Source organism: Aythya fuligula, chromosome 2 (assembly GCF_009819795.1).
Source record: "Aythya fuligula isolate bAytFul2 chromosome 2, bAytFul2.pri, whole genome shotgun sequence".
NCBI classification, from domain to species: Eukaryota; Metazoa; Chordata; class Aves; order Anseriformes; family Anatidae; genus Aythya; species Aythya fuligula.
This window is the reverse complement of record NC_045560.1, coordinates 106,546,162-106,572,021: the sequence shown is the minus strand read 5'-3', so window position 1 is coordinate 106,572,021 and position 25,860 is coordinate 106,546,162. Positions and strand designations below refer to the sequence as shown.

The 25,860-nt window shown below is 40.4% G+C and overlaps 1 protein-coding gene across 1 annotated transcript; it reads left to right on the top strand.

Moving 5' to 3' along the window:
- The first annotated feature begins 2,716 nt into the window (after nucleotides 1–2,716).
- On the top strand, nucleotides 2,717–25,170 carry RAB12 (RAB12, member RAS oncogene family). The gene is made up of 6 exons (XM_032181723.1): nucleotides 2,717–2,978; nucleotides 14,171–14,231; nucleotides 21,565–21,703; nucleotides 22,247–22,336; nucleotides 23,301–23,405; nucleotides 23,930–25,170. The coding sequence occupies exons 1-6, from the start codon at nucleotides 2,717–2,719 to the stop codon at nucleotides 24,041–24,043; spliced, it is 771 nt and encodes a 256-aa protein (XP_032037614.1). The 3' UTR covers nucleotides 24,044–25,170.
- The last annotated feature ends 690 nt before the right edge of the window (nucleotides 25,171–25,860 follow it).

Genomic DNA, 25,860 nt, shown 5'->3' with positions numbered 1-25,860 from the left:
ATATGAGAACTGTACCAATATAAGGCTCTGTAGCAGTAAAGCATTATTCACAGTGTGAATGGTAAGAGTATTTAGTTTTTAAAACATCATACCCTCAGTCAAATTGATCCACGTTATAACTGTGTGCAACTCAGATCCTAGCCTTTTTTTTTTCTCTGAAATCATTTTTTTTTTTAATTTAGAAAACGTAAAGAATCTTGCCTCTAATTAGCTGAACTAATTAAAACGCTATTTAATCCTAATTCAGAATAATCTCTTTATGCCATAAAACAAACTTTACAGTTCCTCAGTGTCATCTACAGTTCCTATTTACCATCCCTTTTTGGCTCAGCCAACAAAACCATTCTTTGTGTTTTTGATAATGATTTCCAATAATGATTGCTTTCTGGTGTGGGTAGGAGAGAAAGGGATCTAGATGAAGGCATGAGCCTCAGCTCTCAGCCAGAGAGATCAAAGTGCTGATCGGGTCATCCAAAGATGTCAAGCAACACCAAAAAAAATAATACTGTGGAATATCCTTGGATAAGGATATTACATTGCACGCAATGAATGACATAGTCTGACGTACAGCAGCAAAATTCAAACAATCTTGAAAATCTGTCCAAAAATCTTTTCTGTCAGCAACTACTGATGATGTTGTTTTTTTTTTTAAAGAAAATTCAAGCCAAGGAATTCAATTGAAAAACAAACAAACAAACAAACAACAACAACAACAAAACTTGTTTGGATTAAAAAACCTGTTTGGATTAAAATAGTTGAGGGATGACAAACTAATTTCTGTAGTATTGCAGATTGTCCAGGTGCTCTTTATTCTGCCTGACGTTTGTAGTTTGACCCTGACAAGAGGACCTATTGCTGTACTCCCTAGCTGAGTACACGTCTCTGAGTGGGAAAGCTGAAAACAGACACTGAAGGAAAAGTTTTGGTGCCTCAAACTAGCTAACATGAATAATTTATACATGCCAGCTGAGAATGTCCCAAGAAATAGCCAGAGAGGAATAATAAAAGAAAAAAAAAAAATCTAGAAAACACACGGCAGATTTGAGGCACTTGGCTCATGTGGGTATGGCACCGCTGTTGACTACTCAAGAAAAGGCTCTCCTGCTGAACAGAACCGCTCAAAAAATGCCACACACTCAAGGCTACACAACTGAAACCTGGTATCCAGTTTGCTTCATCCACTGAGGGACTGAAAACAAGCACTGATGTTGCTGACTACGTGCAGGTATAGAAATGGAGCGGTCATCCTGGATTTGTTTGAATTACCTTGTTTGAATGTGAGTTAGTAGGACATAAAATAATACGTGGAATTGGGGCTACTCTAATGACTGATAACGGATGTATGGAAACAGACTACACAATTCCTAGTGATCTGCACAATTTAGGGAAATCTGAGCAATCCCGAGAATCTATCAGAGTTAGAGATGTGCCAGAGTAAATGTCTGATTTTGGAGAAAGTTATAATTATAGAGGAAGGAACTAAGAGGTAGGATAGGATAGGATAGGATAGGATAGGATAGGATAGGATAGGATAGGATAGGATAGGATAGGATAGGATAGGATAGGATAGGATGTAGTCTGTTATGATGCTCTGCTTGCTAGATTATTTCACTCTCAGTGATGGCTTGCCCCTTTAACTACCTAATCATAGCAGGGGAGATGATCAATAAGAAGATGGTGGGAAGAGAGTAACGCACAAGAAGTGCTGGGATTGATTTGTTAACTGTTGTGTTTTTGTTGTTGTTGTTGTTGTTGTTTGAAGCTTTAGTCCTTATTTGCTTGTAGAAGTGCCACTATTTCTAGTGATGTAAATTGGTGAAAATTATGTTAAATTATGTTAAAATTGTTCTTGGTCTCTTTGTTCTTGACAGTATGGCCTCATTGTCAAGCTGTCTTGTTTCTTTGAGAAAACTAGCTCTTAAGAAAGTCACTCCTGTAAAGCAATGGTTCCTTATGTGTAAATCCCGCTTTGATATCCCCTTCTGGAATTGTGTAGTTTTATAATTGTGAAAAGCTAGAAAATGGGACTGAATCTTCCCAAATACCCACTAGCTCTGGATGCTCGTAACTGTGACGTCCAGGGGAGCACGGCACCCATCTGTAGGCCAGGTAAAGCTGAATTCCCCAGAGCCCCAAAATGCAGGCCTGTACCTTTGTAGGGGGCAGCTCTGAAAAACCCAGCTCCTGAAAAACCTAACTCTGAAGAGTTAGAGGCGAAATTCCCTCAGAGGTATGGGCAGCAAGCACTTGTTACGATGTGTTACGCTGCTTATGGCATTACTTCTCCCGACACAAACTCTTTATTAACTTTGTTTGGAAGTAGTGTTTGAGGCAGACGACCTAGTGCGTGCTGTCGGAGGTTCGTGTTTACAGAACTTGGGGTTCACTCCGGGGCCTGGCTGAGCATGGAGGGGGCTGCTCCAGACCCCACCACAGCCCGAGGGCGACAACCCCAGGCCGGGCCGCGCTGCGGGGCGGAGCCGCCACTGCGGCTCGGGGCCGCGGCTCCGGCGCTGTAGAGGGCGCTGCATGGCCGGGCCGTGCCCGGCGCCACGGAGTTGTTCCGTTCCCATTCCCGTTCCCGTTCCCGTTCCCGTTGCCGGCGCCGCTCCCCTCGGGCCGGGCGGCGGCGGCGGCGGCTTGTGGGCGAGCCGGGGCTGGGCTGGGCAGGGTCCGGGCGGGGGGCGGCGGGGTGGCGGCGCCGCATGCGGCGCTGATGGAGCCGGGCTCGGGGCTGCCGCAGCGCAGGGCGGCGGCGGGGGGAGGCGGCGGCGGCGGCGGGCTGGAGCTCGGGGCGGGCTCGGCGGGGGGGTCTCCGGCGCTGTCCGGGGGGCAGGCTCGGCGCAGGAAGCAGCCGCCGCGCCCCGCCGACTTCAAGCTGCAGGTGATCATCATCGGCTCCCGGGGGGTGGGCAAGACCAGCCTGATGGAGCGCTTCACCGACGACACCTTCTGCGAGGCCTGCAAGTCCACCGTGGGTAAGGCTGCGCTGCCCTGCCCCGATGTCCCCGGGGTGGGTTTGGGGGTGGTGGGGCACCCCCCTGGGGGGGGGGGTTCTGCTTGCCCTACAAGCCCTTGGTTGGAAAGGTGTTGGGGGTCCTCGGTGTCCTAATGGGTTTGGGGGAGGTGGGTGGTGTCCTGCGTCGCTGGTGCTAGCAAAAAGCAGGGTTTGAAGGAAGAGAAACGCGGGGTGGTTGGTGGAGCAGGTGGCTGTGGGGTTGTGTGTAGGGAAACGGGAGTGTTTCAGGGGTGGGGAGGCGTGCAGTGCCAACACCTAGCTGGTGGGACTCCAAATGCTGTTCCAGGTTACCTCAGGTCAATATTAGATAAGAGGAAGAGCTGACGGTTTGTTTCTGGAAGAGCACCTCTCGAGTACACTGCGTGTTTTGCCCCCTTGCAGCAAACCAGAAGGCGATTTCCCAGTGTTGCAGAGCGGCGTCCTGCGCGCGGTTTAGTCACCAGTGCCGGCCTTTGAGGGAGCGTAATACCTCCTGTCCTAATGCCTGAGTGTGTAAAGGGCGGAAAGCAAGCTAGGGAGACGGCGTTATTAGAGACCAGCTCTTGGGACCGAGCTCCCAAGCGCTGCAGCGAGGTGGTTGTTAAGGCTGTGTCACTGTAAAGTACCTGTGCCGAGCTTAATTGCAGCTTGACGTGTAGGGAAAGGTATAGCGTCTGATGGAAAGCGAGTGTATCGCCTTTTAGAAGCTAAATTGTTACTTTTCAAGATGATCTTCCTGTGACAGAATAATACAGTTACCCTTATTTTCATTTTAACGTGCCTTCTGTCAGTTCTTTTGTTCTTATTGTTTCCTAGGTCCTTTAAAAATTCAAATCTGATGGAGCCGTGGCTCCCCTTCTTAGCAGCCTGTTAGTGTTGACGTATTTAAGCAGGTAACTTAACTTTTCAGAAGTTAGAAAGAAGTGACAGCACGTCAGAGATGCAATCCTGAAGCGATGCGTTGTCGTGAAGAAACGCTGGGGGCTTCTGTAGACGGGCTGGTTTAGTTAAGCATATGGTGAGCTAGGGAAGAACTAGACAGTGGACTGTATTCTTTATAAGTTCTCCAGGTTTATGTATTGTGTTGAACTCGTGTGCTTCTCCGTTGGGCTGACCTACATTCAGTGCTCTTTTGGGGCCGGACCGCTCTCTGTTACCTCGTGTTAGTTTCCTTGAGAAGTGAGAGGACGTGCCCTAGACCTCGGTCCAGACTTCCAGTCTGGTGCCTTGAAAGCAAAACTGATTTGCTAGATAACCGAGACAGTGACTGAGGCAGAGAAGCTTCCTTATTTTACAAAAAAACAGGAAATAAATGGTGGTATGCCGCTAGACAGAAGATTACGTAATGTTTGATGTACAAAGTGTGCCAACATAAAGCAGCATAGGGAAATCAGCTTGTGCCAAAACACATGTAAGAAAGACTTGACAGTAATGGCATTCTTGCAAGGTCCTCTGACTTAAAGTTGAGAGCTGTTGAGATTCCCCCAGATCCTTCAACTGCTAAATGAACAAGCTTTTCTCAGCCGTGACTGAAAGCTTGCACCCCGCTGTTTTGCACCGTAGAGTAAGAAAAAGTAACCTCCTCTGTTTACGTGTTAGCTGGATGGAAAATAACCCACACAGAAATGATCTGAGGTCAGACTTTGATACGCAGTTGAAATCATAAAACTCTTTCTCTGTAACTACTTACTGCAGTGCTTTTCAAGAAGTGTAGAATATGTTTTGAAATATTATTGAAAACAGTGTGACTGATCTCATTTCAGGGGAAGTTATGTAAACAGAATATACCTCGAGATTAAATTTGAAAAGACCATGTGATAAAAGAAGTTAAAATATGCTGTATCTACCTATCTGATTGAAGACATATTTTAAACAGAATCCTAAAATACATATTAACTCCCTTACCTTGATATTAGTGGTCTCTACCTTACTTTTTATGTTTGTTTGGTTTTTTTCCCTAAACCTGTGGAATTATAGGCTAAGTAGAATAATATTTAACACTTTAACCTCTTGCATGGAAATGTGCAGGCTACTCAGAGGTCTTCTCTGACAGTGATGTCCAAAAACTTTCCTTGTCCAAAGCTTATTAGAAGTACCTGGCTGACTTTTGTCTCTAAGTACTGCTTAGGATAATAATGCCAGGTAATTGGAAAATTTGGGTGTTTCTGCATGAATGGGGAGGTGTAGATTAGATTAAAAAAGATTCAGTACTTTAATGTTAATTTGCAAGGGCTAAATTTGCCAGATTGGTAAAGAAAATTCTGCAATAAAAACATATCAGTGTCTTCTGTCTCATCTCAAAACACTGAAGTTCTTTGAAAGTGTTCAAAAATAGCTTGGCAGATTTTGGCACATTATTCATAACGGCACACGATGTGCTGTTGATCTAAAATTCTTTTGATGTATTTATTTTGGGCATTAAGTTGCATAGAATATTGTGTCTACTTAATCTGCTATTTACATAGCACTGCAAATACTCACTGTGCTCAAATATTTACTGACTTTTGCACACTGTTGTCAAATGAGAAATAGAGGCCACTGTTTACAATTTTACATGCCAGGCTTGAATATTTGTTCTTATTATTAGGTTATAACTTATTATTTCTTTGGGCAGAGAACTTTTCTTTAGAAGTGTTACAGCTTATCTACAGTGATGTAAAATTGCTGGGTTCATGCCAGCATTAAATCCAAAGTAGTTAAGGGAACTTCTTTTCCATGGTGGAAGAATGCTTATTTAAAGGTAACACTGGCATTATATTAATTTTGTCAACTATATATATGTATATATATACACACATATACACACTTTATTTTACAATAAAAATCATTCCCCATTTATGAGTCTTTATCTGACCTCCATGCACCTGCCTTTTTCACAAAGGAGAAAGATCCAGGACTATCACTTGGAGGTTTTTCAGGCTCTTGACAAAGAAAACCAAATTTGCCAAATTAGGCATAAAAAAGGGTCATCTTTCCAGAGTCAGTGGACAGATACTGGCATGGTTGTGAGGAGGTCTGAAGATGGGTGGTGAAGGAGGAGTCTTTGCCTTTGCTTCTTTCCCCCCTTCATTATTTTCCCAAAAGTATGTTTTATCCCCAAAGAAATACATCCTAATTCAGATCTCTGTAGTGATGTTATTATGATTACTATAATAAAGAGTCCTTTTATTTTCCAAAGGCCTCTGTGTGCCCTTTAACCCTCACGGCTGTCTGCCCTATCTGTATCTAAGTCTTCACTCGCTATCAATCTCCATGCTATTTTTTCTTCCACGAACGATCTACAGAGCTCCTGTGCTCAGTATTATTTCCTCTCCAACCTGTTTTGCCACAGGCAAAATTCTGGTTTTAATCTCAGAACCTGAGGTTCCTGCTCACCCAAACCGGAGGCCCTGCACTGACTCACTTCTCAGGCGGCTGACTCTCCTGCTTCTCCAGATCAAGCAGAGCTCCTCTGCTCATCTTTTCCAAGCTGGCCAAGTATGTAAAGTTTCTGAGGCTTAGTCTTACCCTTCAGTTCTTCTCGGTCATGAAAGCATCCCAGGAAAGAAGCCTTGCCTTCAAAAATGTAAGAGTTCAGGTGCCCTGGCAGGCTATTCATGGGACACCACAGTACCACTTGAAGCAAATGTGCTGTGACTTCACATAAATTGCTTTTTTACCCTGTTCCACTTTGCTTTAATGCTAGTGTGAAACAGTCTGTTGGCGTGTGCATTGGGGGCTCATCAGGTTTACAGAGCTCCGTAGCTTTTTTATCCAAGCAGTCTCTTTCCTATTGTTTCTTTTTAAAATACACAAGCAAAATGCCTGACTTCCACAAATAAGCAACAGCAATGGTGAAAACTTCAGCTTAAACTTCTGTCAGAGCAACCTTAAGCAAGGCATCTTCTGTTTTTAATACATAGGCATGATAGATCAGTACATAGGTACACAAATGCATGTGTGTGTGTGTGTGTATATATATATATATAGGTTGTCTGTTGTTAATTCAACCTCCTTCATTGGTTTTTAGCCTTTAAAAGGTGGAGTAACAACATTCATGTGTAGTTTTCATTCCCGTAAGTTTTTCGTATAATATTAATTATATTCACTTAATTGAATGGCCTTATTTTAATATCAAGTGTTCATTTTTTCAGAACTGCCCTTTAAGTTGGTCCTTAATTTTTTACTTGTCGATATTTTAAGCTCACGTGCAATGTAAGCATTGCATGTCCTATTACCTTGAAAAGTAACCTTTCAGTAAATCACGATAAAAACCTATGTTTGGAAAGCAAGTTTAATAATTTCCTGTAATCTGAGATGAAGAACAACCTACAGATGATCCTCGGAAAAACCTCCTGCATTAACTAGAAAAATAGCGTTTTTGTGTACATTTTTTGCTACACTTGTATGTGTCTGTGAGTTCTTTCTGACAAGTGTAACTCATTTTAATTTTTCTTTGAAGATTTTCACCTCCCAGAAGGTGACACTGAAAACTTAACTGCGGTGGAGAGAGGGAAGAAAGGGTAGAAATAGACGTCTTTTGCTTTACCACGTTGTGATAAAGTAGCAATCAGATAGCCTTGTATTGGCTTTATACCCCGCATCAGCTCTGTACTCATTCTGATAGATCTTTGCTGTTGTACAAAAGAAAAGGAAGAAGGTTCTGATCAATGATCTTAAATATTTATGTGAGAATTAACCCTTATCTTCATTTTTTTCTGGGATGTATATCTATTCTTATATACAGGTTTTTTTTGGCTAGCATAAACAAAACATTTAGGTTAGCATAAACAAAACTAACAAATACCTCATTAGTGTTGTGCTGCAGTTACTCGACAAACTACAAATAGCAGAGAGCGGAGAGGCTGGAAACTCGCGCAGAAAACCATTTAACCTTACACAAAACCTTGAGATAATTGGGGAGCGTGTAGTAACTCGCACTGTTTGTTTTCGGCTCTGTAACCGTGGGTTTAGGAAATGCATCTCTCAACAGAAGCCTGTGCTCCCTGGAAGCTGCCTTCCACCTTTCAGGAGTAGCGCTGCCACTTGTAATCGACGCTGGAGACCACAACTGAAAGAAGCTAGCAAGTAATTGTGTGCCGAGCGTACGTGTCAGCTAAGCGTGTTTCACAGCATCTGGTGGAGTCAGCAATTATTTTCCATGCGTAGCCATTTGAGCCCTCAGAAGGGGCTCAAAACTGTATTTTAAAATAGGAAAATGTAGCAGCAAGGTGGTATAAATTATCAGGGTTCAGGAGCAGGGTATTGGGGAGAGGTTTTTTCTATTTTTATTTTTTGTTTTTTGAATTACCAAGGAGTAAATTTGCAGTTGATTTGGTCATTTGTAAACCAGTTGCTGCTCTAAACTGATAGAAACGTTCAGCTACTGGGTTACATCGACACCGCAGAGCTCTCCAAATGTTCTGTGGTCCTGTGTCGGTGCTTATGTGAGAATATGCAAGTAAAAGAAGAGAAAAAACGAAGCGCCCACTTGAGCGGTGTCGCCTGTGGAGCGTGGTTTGGAAGGCGAGTGGAATGCAGCTGTCAAACTCAGTCTGGGCTGTGAACAGCTGAGAGTGTCAGGAGCAAAAGGAAAAAAAAAAAAAAAAGGGGGGTGGGCATGTGATTCTGTTATGGACTTGCGTATTTCTTTCTGGAAGTTGTGAACTCACATGTTCCTCTGGTGAAATAGCACCCGCACTTCGCAGCGTGCTCGTGTTTTCAGCCGACCCATGAAATGGAAGAGGCTCTCTCTGTAGGGTGCCTTTCATCACAGAAACCCTGACATGTCTGAGACGCTTCTTCCCTGGGCTGTCCTTAAATGAGGGAGAGGATGGATGTTCCCGCTTATTAGGACTGCAACTGTTTCACAGCCTATAGCAAACACTTTTGCAATTTATTTCTCCTGGCATCTAAGGAACGGAAAACTCGGTACCCACACCAAAATCCAGTCCCATGATGGAATAGATTCAGCCTTTTTAAAAATCTGGAGTCCTGGTTATTAATTTTTCTTTCGCATTTGATTGTCCTTTCAAGGTCAGGTAGCTATAGACCAGTAGCTCACGATGTTTTTCCGTTCTGTAATCAGGAGCTTTGTAATATTTTGTTTTCAGGAAAGCCCAGAAAATCTTATTTGTTCCATTTTCCCCTTTACTGCATTCTGTTTATCAAAATTTAGGTCTGTGCTTTGAAGTTAGCACTGTAAATAGTGTAAAAAGTTTACACTTTCTAAAGGACTTTACATTTTCACAGACAGTAAAATTATAAAGAAATGACTTCCTCCGATTTCATTGAATTTGGAAGTACCGAGCACCTGAGATGTCCATAAACAGTATATTAGGCATTCAAAAATCCCTGTCACATTACTAAAATCCCATTATAATTGTACTTTAACATGTAGTCACTGCCCATATATTACTTTTTTGCGTGTTGTTGTGTCTGATTCGTTTTAGTCTGTAGTTCAGTTGCCAGCCGAGGTCTGTGTCGGCTTTTATTTTAGGCGAGCAGTCTCAGGTTTCCGCGTGTTAATGGCTCTAGAGTTACCCTGCAGAGCTTTACGGAGGGACGGCGTGCTTCACCTGCCTCTAAAGCAATCCCCAGGCTGGCTCACAGGTGACTAACGCTTCGTGCTCCCTCATCTCTTTGTGATCTTTGCTTTCATAATGTGCAGTTTGAAAGGGGTACTTCCACTTTGGTGGTTCTCAAAATTTCCCTGCCTGTCTTCCAGCTTCAATTGAAATTAAATATGATGTTTCGTTTTGTTTTTTTTTTTCCAAAACAATTTTAGCAACCTTCTCCGCTCCCGTGTGCCTTGTTCTTGTCCCTCCTCCTCCCCCAGAAATGAGCACCAAAGCCACCGAGCCTCTTTTCTTTGGCTTCAGCAGTTCCCGGAGGCTGTAGGTACGAGAGCTGCGTTGTGATTAGTCCTTAGTCACAGAGCAGGGCTGGATTGTAGCAGACACCGTACAGGCTGGTGACAGGGATGGTTCTGACCTCGGGAAGCCCCATGACCTCAGCCACGGGTTGTAGGGAAGCAGGAAAACGTCTCTGTGCAATGCTGTCGGATGCCCAAAGCAAACAAACCGACCCAGTCTTCGAGTTCTCTTGCTTCGGGTGGTTCAGGACACAAACTCTGACTTTTGAAACAGATTGGGTTTCTTCAAATCTGCTCTGATTATTTGTCACTGGCTCTGATGTGCATAGCTGATGGGTCTCTGAAAATGTCCTCTGTTGGAATTGATTTTAGCTGGAGGGGGGCTGTGTGCTCCATTTCCATCTGCTTTCCCAGCTCCTGCTTGAACTGTGTGATCAGGAAATCTTGGCCTCTGAAGGTCACCCGGTGCATTAAGCAAAAACATTTCCACTTCCTTTTTCTGCCACTTAGGCCCAGAAAAATTAAATTATTTAAAACTTAAATGCAGAATGCATTGTGAGAAGTTTCTTCACTACCTGTTTTATTTCTGGACAGAAAGCTTTAGCTTTAAAGGGAGAAACTAGACACAGTTGTGTGTGCTTCAGTTATGTTTTGGTAGGGAACTTTTCATTCCTGTTTGGGGCAAGAAATGTTAAAATCTGTTCCGGGCTAAATTTTTAGTGGATTTTTTTCAGTCTGGAACAGTCTCAAGTTTGGGGCAGTGACGAGATTTGTCATTGTCACCAACTTGCCCTTATCTAGAGCTTCATTAGGGCGCTTCTATTTTGAGTGCCTGTTCTTTCTTTTCGGGCTGTTTATTTTGGAAGGGAGTGCAGACAGTTTGCCTAGCTGTGTGTTTGATAGACTCAATAAATTAATAAGCAAATAACCCCTCTCTCCTTGCCTTGTGGTCTAGTAGCCCTTTACTTTTCCTGGAAAAAGCATTGCTTCAGCTGAGTGCGTGTTTTAGTAGGTGCTCATATTTGTATGAATCATGCTTTTAATCCAAAGTTCACGTGCTTTCACCACAAAAGCACTGTGCTCTGTATGAAATGTTCAAAATACCACTAATAAGCTACAGAGTAAGGTAAAGAGAGCCCTTTAAAATCCTGTGCCCTTGTAAAATGCTTTTTTTTCAGATTTGGTGCTGTTGCCAGCAGTGATCATCGATCCCTGGGCTTTCCTGAGCTGTATGTAACTGGGGACAACTGTACATTAGGCGCTCTTTGAAGCAGGGATTTTAAAGAATTTATCAAATATCCTTGTCATCAGTACTGGAGCGTTACAAAGCACTTCTTTAAAAATAAAGCAATAAAAAAAAAAAAAGCATGGGTTTCCTGATTGACTTCCTGGGACTGTTAACAGTTTTTCCTCCGGTTTTTAGTAATTGGAGAAGTTATGTGGATAGCAAAGCCTTACGTTTAGTTATATTCATGGACTTTAGTCAAGCTAACTTATTTGATCCATTGAACTTTTTCTCACGATGTTTGAAGTCCAAGTGGAAGACACGTGCGTGTATTATTTTAATTAAATTACGAGTTTGCTTGTAAACTCAAAGCGGTACCTTTGGCAGGTGTATGGTGAAACACCGTACCGAAGACTGACGGGCTTAGGAATTTATTTCTTCATTTGCAAGAGGAAAGCTGCCAGACTTTTCCTTCGGTGTTGGCAGACGGGAAGCTTTGGCATTGTGTTGATGCTTGCTGAGCATTACTAATTATAAAAATCAGTTGAGCAACTTTTGCGTAGCGCTGGCAAGCTGTCTGATATAAGTGTTAAATGATTCAGCTTCAGAGAAGTTTGTTCTTCTGTAAAACCTGCTAGTTTGTTTTGTCTGTTGCAAGCTTTAATAGCAAAGAATTTTCTCATGATTTGACTCTTAAAATGACTGATAGGAGGACCTGCCTTTGAAATAATAAATAGTATCTCAAGAGTGCTCTTCTGAAACAGTCTTTTTCAGCTGTAGGCACTTCTCTGTTTGATTTATTTTTTATATTTGTTTATTTTTATTTTTATTTATTTATTTATTATTATTTATATTTTTTATATTTTATTTTTTTAATTTGTATTTTATTTGAATCAGAGGTCTCAGATGAGCGGCAGATCGCATGGCATGCTGTATGAGATAGTGGCAGTGGAATTTGAGGTGAGATGTTGGGGCGGCTGTATTCCAGCTTCCTGGAGGAAGGGAGAGGTCTGAAGCAAGTTCAGTTAATGCTGATTACCTCCTCTGCAAGTAAATCATCTGTCTTGTACTAGACAAAGTTGTGGCCATTCAGACAACTGCATTTTATAGTTTTAATGAAATTATGTAGAGAAAAGGCATTTAGTAATAGAAATAGTTAACATTTACACTAACACAGCAACATTTACTCTAACAGAGATGGTGGTTTTTCAAAAGTGCCAGCAAATATTTCTTAAAGTTAGGATTCATGAATGTTCTGAAACTTTAATTATTGTGATACTTTTTCTCAGTTCACATACAAATGCTTGCAAATTGGTGTTAAAATTGTAGACAAATCAGGTTATTACTTTGGTTCCTGTATTCCCCAAGAAACCCCACAGGAGTATGAATGGGGTACATTTTGGGAAGTGGAGCGTAAATATCACATGTCCTGAGCAACTCTAAGAACTGGTGAATAACTGTGCTAGGCAATTTTAAGGACATGGAGGAGAATAACTGTCGTGGTGATAACCAACATGTTTATCACTATGTAGTGCACAACTGCAAGCTGTTTGGAGGGATTTCTGTTTAGGGGAATGAAGATCAGTGATTTTTTTCACATATTTAGTCTAGCTAAATAGTGACAGCCTGTTTTACAACTGAAAAGTAGAGTCAAAGCTATCTTTTTATTTCCATTCGTAAAATGTAACTCATTTTTCAAAACAAGTTAATTACTGTGAAATTATTATCTGATTGACTTATCTCATGCCAACAGCTTTACAGACACAACTGTAAAAGCACTTTGAGATAAACACCAAGTCAACAATGTGTAACTGGTTTTCAGGATGTAAAATGTTCTTTTTTTTTTTTTTCTTTGTAACTCAGTTTTTTGGGACTTTTGTAAAGCTTAAATGAGGGCCAAATTCAATTCCTTCTGTAGAAATGATAGTCTGGTCTTGATTCTAGCAATATCAGAAGGGACACTTAGCTTTTAACAGGGACAGACATTAGGAAAAATTGTATTTTTTTTTGTTGGAGGAAATAAAAATCTTTTCTTCCTATTCGCTGTCATCCTTATGCTTGGTATACTCTTGTATGTGAGAGAGAAAAGTGTTTCCAACACAGTATGCTTCTGCACTTCTGTGTGAGTTTAAGTGTACCAGTCTGAACCATGTCCTCTTGTCTTTTTATTTCCCTCCTTTCTGATTTAGCTCTGTTAGAAGGGATGGTGTTCCTCAGGAAGAACTGAGGTGAAAATCTATTCAAATGTATACTAAGATGATCAGGCAAACAGTTCACAACTACAGTGATAATCTAGGACGTCTGTACCCTGAAATATTTTTGTGGGAGAGGTGATATTCTTTTGTGTCTAGGTATTGTTTGACCATAGTGTGTCTTATGTGTTGATTGCCAGCATTTTTTGGACTTAAAATCTTTCCGTATAACAAAGTCTTCATGATTGTATCTCTTATATTTAGCATGCATTCAAAATGTGCCTGGAGTTTTGATATGGTGGATGAAAGCACCACGCAGGTATAGAAGGAATTCTAAAAGTCGCTCTAAATCTAAGCAGTTTGTTTCTAAATATTTGCAGGAATTAAGAATGACGGTGCTAACAAACTGCATAAACCAACCACAGTTCCAGCACTTGTGCTGTAGCACTTCACAGATGTTAAGCATCCAGCTTGGGGAGGGATGTGTGTTGTTCCACGTCACAGGCAGCAAAACTGGTGTGGAGGGATGGGGTTTGCTTCATGCTCCAAGGCGTCTGTGCCAGCTGAAGGCAGAGCAGGCTTGTCCTTGGCAGGCAGGGTGGATAAGGGAGGAACAACCCGTTGCTTTACGCTTACGTTGGGTTTACCTGCTGCTGGGAGTGCTGCACAAAGTGGAAGGTTTATGTTGTGGTGCTGCCAAATTGGGTGGCACACAGACTGTACAGCGGTTGTCAAATCCCCTTGATGTTCCTGAGGTGCCCCATAGTGCTGCAAACCCTTCTGCTTGCTCAGACTGTTTAAATTTGATATTAAAAAAAAATCCAATAATAATAATAATAATTACACCCTCGTTACTTTTGCTTCTTATTCCTACTTTTCTGTTTACTGTATTTTATTTATAGGTGTTGATTTTAAAATCAAAACAGTAGAGCTAAGAGGAAAGAAAATTAGATTACAAATCTGGTAAGTAAATGTGCAACCAGCAGTATGTATTAATTTTTATGTTATAGCATGAATCAATACGCTTGTCTAATACTATTAACTGTTATAAGCTGGTTTAGCTCTTGCCCTTTTGCTCCTCTCCTCTGTTCCCATAAGACTTAAGCAAAACCAAATAGCTCTTAGATTTTTGTGAGGATAAAGGAGGAGACAGATAAAATTAGAAATAGGACATGAGTGTAACTACTGAAATGCTCATGCATCACAGAGGTCTCGAGCCCTGTTTTCTAAAAGTGTGAAATTGTCTGCACAAGTAGGAGTTCTACAAACAAAAGGAACCATGTTAAATAGATGCTAGAGAAAGGTGGTTTTTTGTTTTTAATTCTGGACCATTCAAAACTGACTTTTGTTATAAAAGCAATTATAAAGCAACTGTAAAATATTTCCTAAACTGTTTTTATAAAACTTGGTGTCGGCAGTGCTGTTTCTTTGATGCTATATTAAATAATTGAAAGCGAAGGGCATTCAAGGCTAAGTAAATTATACCCACTATGAACAGCACTGGGAAGTAGAATGATTCCATACAACTAAGACCGTACCCATTAACTAGAACTGATGTCCTACTGCAGAAAGCTCAATGTCTGAGCTCAGCTTTTCTTTTCTGGAGTAGGCTACGTGTTTCCTCAGAACAATTCCCCATGCCAAAGATTAAAACAATTTACATTGCTTAGGAATTTTTGAGCTTAAGAGCTCCTTTGTTTCGCATAGTAGTGCGAACATAAGCATTGTTACGAGAGAATAAACCAGCTATGTTAATATACATTAATCTTATATGCTACTATGTAGAGGCTTAGCTTTGTTTATTAATAGTGCTCGATGCATAATTGGCATTGTAGTTAAGCTGTTAAAGCTGCTAACAATCTATAGAGGGGGAAAAAGCTCTAAATAATTCTTCAATGCACTTTGGGGATATTCTGGTGGTTTCTCACTCTTAACTACATGGATGCAGTGAACTGAGCTTACTAACTCCTCTTGGCAGGTCACCATCAACTCTGTTTGTCACACCATGTGTCTGTCTTGCTTCCCTCTGAGTTAACTGCTGCATCATCTTTGGTGTCATCAGTCACCTAACACTTGAATGTTACTGGCATGTCTCCATCCATCACCTGTCCCTGTTTGGAAACCTGTGACCACAAGGCTGGCAGTTGAGCCAGCAATTGTTAGCCAGGGTCTGCTGAAGCTGACGGAGGTAACAAAGAATTTTGATATGGAGATGCTACCGTGTGCCTAATGTGAAATTCTGCTGTGAAATGTGCAAACTTGGTCAACTGATTCCTTCATGTCGAATAAACACTTTATAGAAGAGAAGCTTTGTTGGAAAAGAGATGTTTAAACCATTATTTTCCACATACTGAGAATGTGCCAGTAGGATACAGGAAAGTTAAAACTAAAAATTGATAGCTTGCTAAACCGTGACCAGTATTCCTGTGCAAAGCCCTGCGAAAATGGTGAACAAAACACGTTGTAAAGAGGAAATATTTTAAAGTACTTTAATATCCATGTGTACAACTTCCTGCTCCCACATGTCACTTTCTCTCCAACAGTTGCTGTTAAAATGCTCTTCTTACAGCTAACCCTTAAAACTGTCATGGCATACTAGTAAATTTTTTGAAAAGCAATTAGATAACCCCTCCTTTTGCTAATTTGTCCTGAAGTATGTTGTGTATGTTGCTGGGCCTATTTATTAACTCTTTTTATACTTTCAGTTGTTAGATTAAAAGAAGAAAACAATTTACAAAGTCAAGCATTTGAAATTTAGAAACACAGACTTGAGTTTGCATGGTTAATGCAGTCTCCTTTCATACCTACACAAAGGCAAGGTTGCCTCATATTTCCTGGCAGTCCTTACATACAAAGATCACAGTAACTGCTACAGAAACATGTGTTTTCAGTAAACAAATGATTTGTAAATTTTTTGCACATCTGTTTTCTAAAAATGACTACGGTTGCATTTTGAAGCATCCAAGTTTGTTTATTTTTTTTTAGTTGTGATAATTCTACTTCAAAAATCAAATAGGAACAGGTTGGGATTTTTGTTTGTTTTATTTTTGGTTTAATTTTGGTATTTCAGTACCGCCTTTTTCAGTGGTCACTCGACCCGTCTCTTCACTGACTGCCCTGCCAGCAGTGCTCTCAACAGACCTCTGCCACTTAAAGTTATGGAAAAAACAGCAGAGAACTGTGAATGTATCAGTCAACTAGGTGTGCAAGACACCCATCTGAAAGCAGCTTTTACCTGCTTGCTGTTAGTACGGCAACATACAATTTGGTCTCCCATGTTCCTTTCCAAGTGGATACTGCGCACTTGAGGATCACGGAGGCTTCTGCTCTTGCCTCTAGCTTATTTGTTCCTATCCAATCACTCCTAACTACAGTACCTCTTCCCCTATTTCTGCCTTTCAGTCAGAAAACAACCTGCTACTCATTAGGATATAAAATAGGAGAGCAGCACTGAAGATGTTACGTAGCATCCACCTCCTCTGTTCCACCTGAAGGGCAGCAGCGCCCCTTGGGCTGCCAGGAGCAGCAGGTGCAATAGTTCTGCTTCTGTGCTGCAGTTCTGGGCCGAAAGGAGTTCTTGTTCCCTGAGAAGCAGTGTGTGGTGCAGTCAGCCTGTGGGTAAAGTAACTGGAGCTATTGGCTGAGTTGGGAAGTGACTCTGAGCAGCTGAGCTTTTTCAGAGCTTGAAAACTGGAGGAAATGTAGGAAGCACACCTTGACGCTTTGAAGCATGGTGTGCCAGGGGCTGCTCAGGAGGGACAGCAGGGGATCAGAGCATGCCCTGTCCCCTGAGCCATCTGGGCACTTGCCTAAAGCAAGAATTAGCCAGCCCTGGCTACCTGTCTGAAGGCACCTGGCTGCTGGAAGCGGCGGTGCCGTGCCGCTGTGCTACGTCCTGCCAGTCTGCCAGGGGAGCTCTCTGGTAGCTCTACAAATTTACTGATTTGGCAAGAAAACTGTCCAATTTGCTTCTGAAGGTAGTTTGGGCTGCTGCGTTCTCATAAAGAGTTCTGATTCTGCCAGCTCAGGCCTTCCTAATGGGCAATTATCCTCCTGGAAAATTTCTGAGGAAAAGATCATCTGTCCTGAAACGTAACAGAATGCAGTTCCTGCTGTTTAGTACCTCTGAAATAAATTATTCCATACAATAAAAGATTGTAAATCTATATATATATATATATTAATTTATGGGAAGGAAAAGCTCAGCATGACAGGTAGAATTAACCTCTAAAAGGGCATAAAACATTCTTAAAATGTTGCCTTCAAGTTCCATAAATGCACAAAGCACGAGAAAGTGTTCTTTTTTAACTTCTGTTTAAAAATACATCCCCCTCTATCACTACTTCACACCACTACTCATTAAAAAATGAATCTAACTTCCAAGCCAAGGACAATTTTGAGTCTGTCTTTCAAGCAACTATTCTAGATAGAGAATATTTATGTAAAACAAAAATTATCCAAAAGTATCTTAATGAAGATCAGCTGTATTTGTATTGTGTTCAGTGAAGTCTGAAATAATGAGAATGCAGCAAGTCAACACTTGAAAATGGGCTTCGTGTGTTTGTTTTTTTTTAATTTGCTTTTGTTTGGTGTAACATTTGTTTGCATTTTTGGAGTGATGTCTAGTTTCTGTTACTTAAGCAGAAAAACAAGCGAGGATTTTTTTTTTTTTTTAAATTACAGTTTGTAGTTGGTCAAGGAGTCATGTGTTGTGTGTTTGTGAGTACGATTTGGAAATATCAGTGTTTTTTCCATTAAAACAAGTCCTTGAAAAATCAATAAAGGAAAACTGGTTTTAGTATTAGGAAAAAAAAAAAAGACTCAGCTGGTGTATTTTCTCAGTGACACCAAATCATTGATCAAGTTGTAGTAACTTATTGTTTGGACTTGTGTTTAATGACATTGGACTGAGTGATTCTTTTCTGTTGATCCTTACAGAGAAGAAACGAACTAGCAGCGCCTAGTGTCATTCACGAAATTTGTGAAATTGAATACTGTCAGTCAGTGCAGTTACATAATTCTTGTTTTTTCTTGCAGCTTTCTATTGGTTCTTTAGTAGCTATCCTTACTAAAATGCTCTGGCTGTGGGAGTGAAGTATATTGATGAGAACAGTATAACTAACTTAATTTCTCCAGCACAGCACATGAAGGAAAGGCATTTAAGGTAGATATGCTTTTAACATCAGCTCTGCTTTTGGACTTATTTTTTTACTCAGTGCTGGAAGAATTTACTGCATATTTTTCCTTTTAAAAGAAAAGGACCATGGCACCTGGTAGAAGACAAAAGCTTCCACATGTAAGATCAACTTGATGCTCCCTCTGCAGCTTACTCAGCCAGCTTGGGGTTGCATTCGAAATTAGCTGCCCGCTGTTGATTACTGCTTATTCCAGAGATAATTTTCCAATTTTCTCTAATACAGTGTTACGGTAATGTTAGAGACTGCAAATTCAGCTTATTTTCTTCCAGTTTTTGAAGGAAACAAGGGTTGTAAGATCATGCTTACAGTGAGAAACCTGCTGGGGGGGGCTTCACTTAAATTTGATGCAGCGGTCAACGCGTTGGTTACGTGAAGTGTGTGGACATCTACGACTGCTAGAGCAAGGCAAGGCAAGTCAGCTATGCTCAGTACGACTGGCAGGTGACAATTAGTGGCCATCTGGCCATTTAACACATGCAGTGGGCCGCCAGGATGTCTGTGGCTTTTTGAACCAGCCACAGCCTCTTGTTTAGCCAGCAAGCCAGACTGCAAGGTGTGGGATATTTCGAGGAGTGCAGGGCCTGAGGGTACGGCAACGGAGAGGAGCAGCTGCCAGGGAATGCTATAAACATTTCGAGCACCTGAGGTTGCGGGGTGAGGAGAGGCTGATAACACCAGATAGACTTGGAGATAAAGCACTCAGCAGGCTGGGGGAACGTGGGGCTGGAGACAGGTGGAGTGGCGTTGTGTAGGTGACTTCATTGCTTACACCTCAGCTTATCTAACGTGTTGATTAGTCTCTTCAGACAGGGTAGCTGAGCATTAGTGTATTTATTTTCCCCCTGTGTTTTTCTAATGTATGAACGAGTGCCTTGGTACTTCAGAAGCAGCCCCTCGCTGATGGAATTGCTACAAGTCCTCGACGTGGGCCTGCAGGCCCAGCCAGGCCGCTCTGAAACAGCTCCTCTATTTCTTTGCTCTGAAAAGGGCACACGGAAGAGGGGAAGACTGGCCAGCAAAAGAGGCAACTTTTTTCATTAGTCTGGCCACAACCAGGCTTGATGCATCCCTTCTTCCCCACAGGGAATGCCCTGCCACCTGCCAGCTGGTTATGTCTGTGCAGAGCGATGGAGCTGGAGGGATCCCATCCCTACCACACCTGGTCAGTAGGTTGGGTGAGCAGAAGCTGGCAGAGGCTGCTCCATGAGATCCTAATTCTGACAAGTCTGTGCATAAATACTGGAGCAAAATTATCCATGTGTGGAAAATCAACGGTTCGTAATAGGGTTCTCAAGTCCTTCACGGAAGGAACCTCCAAAGGGCCTGTCAAAAACAACTCTCACCATAGCAAAGAAGGGAAGAGAAAAATCAAATTACTTGTTTTGAGTAATACTTATCGGTGTGACCTCAGCTGCCAGAACTTGTATTGCTTTAATGAAAATGCTTCATTAGCAATAAGAAAGCAAACGATTAACCATCTAAAACTGCTCTGACATGCTAGGAGCTTGGCCTTTTTGAAACAGGCTACCTGTTTTCACTTTCTGTACAGTCCCAAAGGTTTGTTTGAATGTAATTCTTACATTTTGAGTGGAGAATGGTATATGACTAAAAATAAAACAAAACTGGATGCAATAGGAATTTGTTCTCTTCGGCCTCCCTACCCCAAGCTCCACAACACGATGATGTTGACTTGCAGTGAAGTTTTAGTCAATATTTTTCCACAGGCTGTGAGGCAGACGTTTCAAACCTCTTTCTAGTAGACAGTGTTTACTTTGTGAAATTGCTAGCAAAGTTTTGTTGCTATCAAGCACACTTGTGGCAATTTCAGGAGAAAGTCAAGTGCTTCATTTTTAAAGCTGCTTATCTAAGATCCTTAAAGGTTTTGTGAAGAGCAAGATAGGTTTGTGGTAGTTCATTCTACTGCTTGTTGTGCATAAACCTTAAAAGAATTCTTCAGGACAATCAGTGTGGTATTTTGTGAACATAACTTTTTTTTTTTTTTTTTTTGTAACAAGTGTTTTCAGCTCTCCATTGTTAATCTCATTCCCAAATTCATCCTCCTTTTGTCTAAAATGTGGCTGTTGAAGAGAGTTCCCTCTGAGCTTTTGAGTCCCTGCAGATGCACATTTTCTCCCATCCACTCTGAATTTTGGCCATCTTTTAATTTACTCCTACAGTAAAATTTCAAAATTACCCATTAATTCTGGGGGCTGAACTCAAGCGGCAAATACTTGATCACTTTGTAGCACTGTATTACTTACTTTCCACTCATGATAGCAGTCACATTTTAAGACTTACAGTACACACCAGCTTTTTTTTTTTTTTTTTAGCATATCTGCCAAAAATCTTCCATAATGGTGTTCAGTAAAAAATATGTTTGTATCACCTACTTTGGAATATAAACTATAGCTAGTACAAGCAAAGCGCTGTCATTGATGGAAAATAGTCTCCTGTGTAAAGTGCAACCTGATAGAAATGCCTATAATGATGAAAATGAGGACTGGAAGTGCTATTCGGACGCTTCAGATGAGTAGGTCGAAGTGTGAAAGCCAGTAATCCGCTTTCAGAAGCCACGCCGTGTGGCTGCTTGCTTCTTTCATTCACTTCTGCCGGTAGCCTCTGCATTAGTCTTAGAACCACAGCTGAATTGCAGTGGTTGATCCAACAAGACCGTGAAAGCTCAAATCATAATGATCAATGCCTTGCTCATTTTATAGTTGGATGTCCAGCTGTTAGTTTGATAAGCATGTTTCCATTTCTTTTTTCATTTTTTCAGGGTTATTAAAAAATAACAACAGCAACAAAACCCACAAAAACAGCTTCATTCCATTGGACAGCTTCATTTTCAGACGCATGTAGAACTGTTTGGTGGCCTTTCTTGGTGAAGTTAGTATGGAATAAGTAGTTACGATGTGAAAACTTTTTGTGATTGAAAGTACTGCTCCATTTTTTTGCCTGAAATTCACACATATAGAAGGAGATCTTCAATATAGTGTGTAATGAGTGGGAGGGGTGTTTTTATTAAAATAGAAACAAAGTTATTGTGTACTTTGCAAATCAGTGAAATGTTTGTGCCAATGTTTGCTGCTGCTTCTTAGGGACACAGCAGGTCAGGAGAGATTCAACAGCATTACCTCAGCTTATTACAGAAGTGCCAAGGGAATTATTTTGGTGTATGATATCACCAAGAAGGAAACATTTGATGATTTACCAAAATGGATGAAAATGATTGATAAGGTAGGCTCTATGTATTTTTTTTCTTTTTTTTTTGTTTGTTTTGAGAAGCCTTTTCTCAAAGGAACTCTGTAAGACTTTTAACAGTGTATGTGTAGGATTATTAAACTAACAACTGCTAATTTATGTTAGATTCTTTTAGGAGGAATTTAATAATTACGTGTTTTGTTGTAAAATGGTTGTCAGTCCCTGCATCCTTGGACTGGAATTGTCCTAGTTAGAATTGCCATTGGAGATCTGAGACGTTATGCATTTGCCTATGCGCTGGAGAATGAATAAATGTTTTATTTTGGTCTGTGAAATAAGTCACTACGTTCACTCAGACAAACTGGAACAACCATTTCTCAAGTAATGTTTTAAAATCGGTATTTAAAAGTTGAAGATGAAAATTCTTGAAATAATGTTTGGGAAGTACTTTGACATAACAGACTGTGTAGAATGTGTCCTTATTTAGTAAAGGAATTGCCCTTTTTGTTGTTAATATTGCATTGGCATTACAAAGTCTTACATTTATAGGTCTAGTTAACTAAAATGTTTTACTTGCAGTATGCGTCAGAAGATGCGGAGCTTCTATTAGTTGGAAATAAACTGGACTGTGAAGTTGATCGAGAGATTTCTCGACAGCAGGGAGAAAAGGTAAGAACAAGTATAAACAAATTCTGAGTTACAGCGAGAACCAAAACTGCTGTGATATTCCTGCTGAGAGTCCATGGCTGTTCTTGCTCAGACTGTTGGGTCTAAGGAACATACTGAGTGAGAGTGGTGATGTTCTGTCAAAAGCCATATGGTATTTACTACTTTATATTCAACGTGCAATTACCTTCTTTCTTATTGGAGCAGTATGGCTTTGCTGTTTAAGGAAAAAAAAATAAAAATCCTACAAATCTGGTTGTTGGGCCAGTACACAGTAGTGTAGGGGATACCTGTCTTTGGCAAATAGACTCTGATAAAGGATGTAGTAAAGATGTATGCTTTAAGTAGCAATATGCCCATTCAGAACATCTTTGTCTTCTTCCAGGGATTTGCTTTTCAGTACTATTTTAGGATAGGCAAGAGTCCTACTTGATTACTTAGCTCATCTTTGCTTCCATGTTTTTTTGTTCTCTTCCAACTCCCAAAGTGGTAAGAAAACTGAAAAGAGAGTATGTTATATCATGATACGTATAGCACCATCTTGATCAAGGCACTGTTTTATGGACATATGCATTTTCCTTCAGCTACCCATCATACATTGGAAAGTTAAGAATTTTGTTAGGGAGTCAGGGCTGATTGAGTACATCTGTACTCCCCTTTTGTGCATTTAATAATAAGGTTGAGAATGAAACTTCTCAGAAGCTATTACTCTTTGGCAATCTGCGGTAATCCATGTCAGCTGAAGACATGAATTTCTCAGATTTAAGTCTGGAAAAATGTAACACACTTTTCCTTAAACCAATTCTAAGTGAAAATTAGCTATATCTGGCAATATTTGCTATACCTTAGAGATTCAGGATTATTAATTGAATTTAAGTCCAGTCAGATTTCAAGAAAACTTTTTAAAGGCTTTATAAGGAATGTATAGTTGCTGTTTGTGTAGTTACCTTATTTTCTCTTCCATCAGTTTGCACAGCAAATAACTGGGATGCGGTTCTGTGAAGCAAGTGCCAAGGATAATTTTAATGTGGATGAAATATTTCTAAAACTTGTTGATGACATTCTGAAAAAGGTAAAATATTGAAGTGGTAGTCTCTGTGACCACATAAATGGGTCAGAGTTTAAATACTGAATCACTGATTGTATTTGTTGGGAGGACACAGGGTAAGTGCACACTGTCAGGCGAGGCTAATGTGTAGTGGGCATGATGTAGTTTGCAGACTCTGCTGTATGTTTCACTTAATAAATACTGATGTTGAATTTGGTTAAAAATTGCTGCTATTTGCTGCACTTCCTACTTCCTATAACTTCACTTATATCAGTGTCTGACTGTACATTTGCCTGCTTTCATGTGCAGGCAGTTCTGTTGTAATTTGTCTTTTTTTTTTTTTACGAAAGTGACTTTATTTTGATAGGGTCCTGCAACTTCTTTCTGAAAGGAATTGTTAACACAATTTGCTCTAATGTAGTTCGCTAATTAATAAGAACCAAAAATCCTTAAGTGAAGGCTTTGGCTGGCTACGCTCTTTAAACTATTTCATCCCGCTGAGTTCTGTACAGATGATTGTTTACAGGTGATTTTTTCTTTTCTTTAAGATGCCACTGGATGTTATAAGAAATGAGTTGTCCAACAGTATCCTGTCCCTGCAACCAGAGCCAGAAATCCCACCAGAACTGCCTCCTCCAAGGCCACATGTCCGTTGCTGTTGACTTGTTGCTCCGTACAGAGTGAAAAATAGGAGTGGGAGGGTAAAGAAAGTGTCTATAGTACTCTGCACTACAATCATTTGGCAGTTTCTTGTTGCACTTTGTTATTCGAGTCAGAGCTACACACTAACTTGTAAATATGCAAATATGCAATCCTGTGTAGGATTCAGCTATATAACATTTAATTATTACCCCTCTCCCTCACAATGATGTTTCATTCATTGCCCCGGTGTTATAAATACTGTACAGTTGGTTGGGATTTACCACACTTCCAGTTGAGGAGGAGGAGAAGTTAAATCTATACCTATTCTTGACATAAATGTTGTAATAGTTCTTGTTATTATAAACAGGCAGGCAGAAGCTCTTCTGGTATGAAGATAAGTATATGGTGCTTTGCTAACTATTTTAAAGACAAATTTTTTTAAAACAGAGGACTTTATGTACAAAGCTTCCATAATCAGCATTATGTTTCATTTTAATGTAGTGAAAACATTTTTGGCTGTAGCATCCTCTGCTGACTGGATTTATTGAAAGCTAAGTTTAATTTTTGGCAGCCTTATTTATTTTGTTTAATGCTGAACCCTTTCTTTGTGTACTAAGACATCACATCTGGTGCAGATCTAAGATTGCACTCTCAAATTGCATATATAATTTTCTGCATAAGCATAAACTTAATTGCAAGAATCAATAAGTTTAAATAAAAGAATGAAGATATATTCAAGCTCTAAAAGAAGGTATAAAAAGCAATGCTGCTGTCCTAGACAAATTCTTTAAATAAAAAAAAAATACTAAGGTAATGCATTTTCCTGTGTTAAGGAACATATGTGTGTATTTGTCTGGACATCTGTAGGGTTGGGGGAGGGGAAACTAAGGTGAAATGATTTTCTTTCCTAATGGTGGAAAATATTCCCATCAAGCAAATACTGTGTTAGGTTTTTGTCTGATAATGAATTTGTGAATTATATCTTTGGTATATCTTTTATTAAAATGCACTGTTTAGTTTAGCTGTGGTAAATCAGTAGTTACATATTTGAATAACTTGGTGTGTCCTGAATGTTGTGGTATTGAAAAACATTGTGGTCTTTCTAAACTAATGAAGTGCAAATAAAATTTTGTATTTATGAATGACAGTGGAACTGCACCTGTTATTAGAATGGCAAGTATCAAGTTATGGGTAAAAGGTAAAATCTAGAATATGGAACGACTCTTGTTTTAATTTCTGTACTATTTAACTTTGTTTGACAGTTCCTTTAGGTCTAGTTAAAAGAGCAGCAAGCATTAGTTGTTCACCATGATACTTGCTGTCTTGGGATGACCTAGCCCAGCCGATATCTTCAAGTAGCATGTGACTGCTTGTCATGCCATCTTAGCAGGCGGTTGCAAAGCTATTAATTACACTGGCAACACAAATATTAACCAGTCTTTTTCACACTACAGCTTCTCTACTTCTCATTCTCTGGTGCTGGAACCATTTTGTCACCTTTGCCACTCCTCTAGCCAAAACACTGGCACTGAACAGTAAGCTATACCACTGCCTGAAGCAGCTTCTCTGTGTTTTAGGGAAGGAAAAAAGACACACAGAACTGTAAAAAGCATTTTAAAAAGTAATAATAAATTTTTTGATCCCTTATTTTACTGAGTGAGCTCTGACATTCTGAATACAATACCATGCAGGTCTTTAGCACATTTTGATTTATACTTACAGATTAAGGAAGCATGGTTGATATTTGTGCTTATGTCTTCTGCCACCTTGTGCCTAAACAGTTTGCTTTTTTACATAGTAAACTTATGGTTTACTATCATATTGATAAGATGAAATC